We start from the raw sequence: 4,739 nt of genomic DNA on the forward strand, positions 1-4,739 counted from the left end.
GGTTTGAAAAATTGTCAAAATGAGGGAGTGAAGGGTGAATATTTTTGAGTGAGGAAGTGAAAACAGTTCAAGAAATATATTTTTATAATATAAGTTCAGTAATCCCAAATTCCAGAGTAATAACCTGGACAAAATTATCTTCAAAAACCAAGTTGAATTTCCCTTTGCTAAAATTTTTTGAAGGGGACTAACAGCTAACAAGGACTAATAAAATAACATAGCTAGAGTAGAGGTAACACTAAAAAATACATTAAAATACATTTTAATTGTCATTTCTGACAACACTAAGTATTTTTAATTAATATTATTTTTTTAATTCAATTTTTTAAAGAGAGATTTTGTTTGTTATACCGATATTAAATATTTTATTTACTTATTATATATTAATTTTTAATTATTCTTGCTGAGACTTATAACACTGAGACTTTGAGGAAACAGAACTTCACATGACTCAATTGTTTTACTAAGCTAGAAGAAAATCTCACCTTATTCTGTAACATACCTTAACTTAATCATCATAGACTTGAAATTTACTTAACAAGGAAGTTTATATAAATGAGGAAAATCTGAAGTCGAGTTGTAAGGCTGATTAAAAACATCACTAGTAAGACCTGATTTTACAGAAAACAACTTTACATTATTTAGACGTAAATATCAAAGATATAATAATTTTTTTAAGGAATGCAATTGTTTATTAGCTCATTTATTATTTTTAAAATATATCCAATAACAAATGGAATCTCTAACAATCGTTAATATTTAATTTATTATGACACAATAAAAATATATACATTCTATCAATGAACTGATTAACATTTTAGTACTAAATATAGTACAGAAATTAAATTAAATTGATATTAAAAACAATAATGTAACTGCTTTACAATTTTATGCCCTTAAATTTGATAAACATAACTGTTATTAATCCATATATTGCAGTCCAAACAGCCACAGTAATCATCCCTGAATAAACAGTAGGATGAAACAGTGACCAGCCCCTCACAGATACAGCACGAAACGCTTCGACTGCCTTAGTCAATGGTGAATAGTTTGATATTGTCCTTAATATGTAATGCATTCCTTCCACTGGCCAAATCGCACCTACAAATATAAATTTATTATATTAAAATATGTACCATGGAATTAAACACTGAAATAAACCAGTACAGACAATATACCTCTCTACAGTCATATATTTACAAAATGTACACTTCATTTTTCTAATATAATTATGAGAAGGAGGAACTGAATACCTTCTACAGGATAAAATGTAAAGAAGGAAAGATGCAGAGTGCATCCTCTTCTTTTTCATTATATTTATGGATGAGATTCACCACATAAGTAAGGTCTGAGATGTGAAAATAGAGAACAATATAGATATATCTATTTGCAAACAATATTGTTGTCATCTCAGATGATAAAGGAAAACTGCAGCAGGCACTAGTTGAATGGCAAGATGAGCTTCTTAGGAAAGGAATGGCAATAAACTTAACAAACATTAAAGTGCTGGTAATTCCTAGGAAGAAGGAAGGTGTACACTTCTTGTACAATTGCAATGAGCTTGAGGTTCATGAAGACTTCTCTTATCTCGACACAATGGTTAGCAACACTGCTACCATAGACAAGGAAGTGTCCAGCAGAATTAGTAAAGCAAACAAAATATACAATCAGACATGCAACATCTGCAAGACTATAGTTGGCAAGAGAGAGGTCAAGTTCCACATCTTTAAAGCTGATTATCCACCGACTTTGCTGTATGGCTCTGAAAGTTAGGTGATGACATATGAGCAATTTGACAAACGTAAAAATGAAGTATTTCCGTCGAGTGGCAGGTGAGAGACAGCATCAGGAACAAGATAAGGGAACAGTTGGCTATACCCTTAATGATGACCGTTCAAGTAATAAACGTCAACTAAAATGGTTCATGCATGTCTACACAATGCAAGTGAACCAAGACTGACGAAAAATATATGAAGTTAGACTGACTGAGAAAAGATCCGGTATTTCACCAGATTAGAAACCAGAAAAAAACACTCTTGGTGAATTGAAACTGTTGGCTCAAAAACAGATAGGTCTGGATAGAGTCTCCTCTATGCAGATAAGCCAAAAAACGAAGAGAAGATAATCATAAAGTCCATGAACAAGAACTAAACAAACATTGAATGTGGATATAAGAGGATGCATCACTTACCACTCATCAAAAATATAGGAAAATATCTTCCAAATGCCAAACAGGAAGCAGAGGTAAAATCATCACACATGGCCACTATAGTAAAACCTTAAACAAAAATTATTTTAAAATTATAAAATAATGATATGTTTCTATATTATAAAATAATAGCAATTATTCCGTACCATGAAACATGCCACAGATCCCAACAAGAAACAGGAGCAATAAGCATAAATATACATCACCTATCATGATATTATTAAACATATAGTAAAATACAATCCATACAAATGCTATTTGTACGGTAAATATTATACACTGTAACACCATATGTCCAATTGCTATGTCCAATAAGCTGAGCCCTAAAAATAAGAAAAAATCAAGAGAATAAAAAATCAATTATTTTCATTTTTTTTTAATTTCAATTCTAATAAACCTGCAACAAGGCCCCTGCTCAAGAGGCCAGATGATTTTTCTGTTATAAGTGCACCTGCAGTGAACAAGATAGGGAAGTAAAACATAAACCTAGAACAAGTTCATGAATGTTTGAAGATGATAAATGGAATGAAACAATCAACTACATAAGTCTTAACATGTTTACTTTATTTAAAACTTATGTTGATGAAAATACTAATTGAACTTACAATATGGCATTTGCAGGAGTCATTGATTGCCTGTATGTAGATTCATAGCTCCCGTAAATGGGTTCTTCAAACTTAAAAAGAATCAAGTCTCACATTTATTATTATATATTTGTAATATAAATAATTTATTACAGTTATATTGTAAGATATGTTTGTTGAATTTATAGTACTAAAAGTAATCATAACAGGAATAAGAACAGCACAAGTTATTATTTTTGAACATTACATTGTTTTACTGTAAGGGGATGTAACTATTCTATTCACAATCACAAGAAGATTCTATTCAATGATTAAGAGTATGATTCTGGAAACAATTTCAAATTTGCTTCAAAAAGTATTAGTATGACAAATATTATTTATTGATTACTTGGAGTATTTATTCCTATGATTCGTGGCCTTTTAAAGAACTACTGGGAACAAAAGACTAACTGTGGAGGTAGCAGCTGAGAAAATAAATGCAGTGGAAGTTGAACTTTTGGAAATAAATATGCCACAGCAACACTTTGGTTCAAGTGATTCTATTGTGGGAACAAACAAAAAATATTCTGGATTTTCTTTTATAGAAAGTTGAAATATTTTATCAATTTTACAACAGAAATTGATAAAATTGACAAATATGAGGATACAATAATACATGAGTATGGGGTAAATCCCAAAACGTTATAAAAGTACAAAATATAGAATAGTAAAATATTCTATTTGGAAGTTTTCTTCAACTCAGCATTTAAATGTATACATATGTTTGGTAGAATAAAAAGGTTGTTTGAGCTGGTTTTAGATGACAAGAATATTGATACTGAAATTTACAACACAAAAGACTATGGAGTTTCAAAAAAAAGTAACCTTCTTTGGTTAATCAGAATAATGTAATATTTTAGTATGACCACCCTACTGCCAATCGTACAAACATAGTCAAAGAAAAATTAATAAAAATGGAGGGTGTTGTCATCTTGTCCCACCCTCTTTACAGTACCCTCTGGCTATATTCTATTCTGCTTTATAGTGCATTTTTGAAAGGCTGGCACTTCGAAAATGAGGATGACAAATCAGGATGTAAAGAGTTAAGTCAAGACTGGTATGAAGATAGGTTAAAGTAATTCTCCACAATGGCCTATATTTTAAGGAATAATTTTAATTTGTAATTTTTAGATAAAAAAGAACTATTTTGGATCAGGGAGGGTTTTATAACAAAAAAAACAAATGTTATATATTACACTAATGGACACTACCATCTAACAGACCCAAACAAAGGAACAGCTAGCTGTCCAATGGTCAGAAGCAGTGTTGCTGTCAACAGTGTTTTTTTATTCATAATTATATTTACAAAGTATTTAGGTTACAAATGAAATAATAAAACCAATTTTCAACAACACAGACTCCATCCAGGGAGTGAAGTATCCAGTGCCTAATTGACTGAGCCACTCCATTTCTGGCTGAATAATATATGAACATAATTATATATATATATATATATATATTGTAATAATTTTAAAAAATATAAAAATAAAAATAAAAAGAATCTGAATCGTTTTATAAACTTTCTTCAAATATAAAAGATAACTTGGGTTCAAATTGAGAACACTAATAATATCAAATGGATGATGAAATTTATTCAAATTTAATAATATAAAAGACTCTTAAATTTATTATATAAAAAGAGAGAGAGACTCTTAATCTCAGGGCGTTTGGTTGCTAGACAATCAGAACAGGCATTTACAATAATTTCAATTAATTAAATTTATATCTGTTTACAAATATATTCTAATTTAGTTATAACCAAACTAACCAAGCTCACTATCTTCCTGTTGATATCCTTGATGTTCTTTGTTCTTCTTATTGTTGTGGCATCCAAAAATGGCTTCTATCTTCTTGCCAGACAGAAATTCATGAGGCCCTACTCCTCTAAGGAGACGTCCTCTCACCTC

The 4,739-nt window shown here is 30.1% G+C and overlaps 1 protein-coding gene across 2 annotated transcripts in view; it reads right to left on the reverse strand.

Moving 5' to 3' along the window:
• Positions 1-334: 334 nt before the first annotated feature.
• Positions 335-4,739, reverse strand: part of LOC106685097 (ABC transporter G family member 20) — a 28,697-nt gene continuing 24,292 nt past the window's right edge. For both annotated transcript variants that reach the window (XM_067050594.1, XM_067050596.1), the window contains 5 exons: positions 2,815-2,885; positions 2,607-2,695; positions 2,356-2,532; positions 2,192-2,278; positions 335-1,101 (listed from right to left, as the gene is read on the reverse strand). In XM_067050594.1, coding sequence (XP_066906695.1) covers positions 881-1,101; positions 2,192-2,278; positions 2,356-2,532; positions 2,607-2,695; positions 2,815-2,885 — 645 coding nt within the window. In that variant the 3' untranslated portion in view covers positions 335-880. The remainder of the gene's footprint in view (positions 1,102-2,191; positions 2,279-2,355; positions 2,533-2,606; positions 2,696-2,814; positions 2,886-4,739) is intronic.

This window comes from Halyomorpha halys, unplaced genomic scaffold (assembly GCF_000696795.3).
Source record: "Halyomorpha halys isolate HHAL.00 unplaced genomic scaffold, Hhal_1.1 Scaffold657.1, whole genome shotgun sequence".
Taxonomy (NCBI): Eukaryota; Metazoa; Arthropoda; class Insecta; order Hemiptera; family Pentatomidae; genus Halyomorpha; species Halyomorpha halys.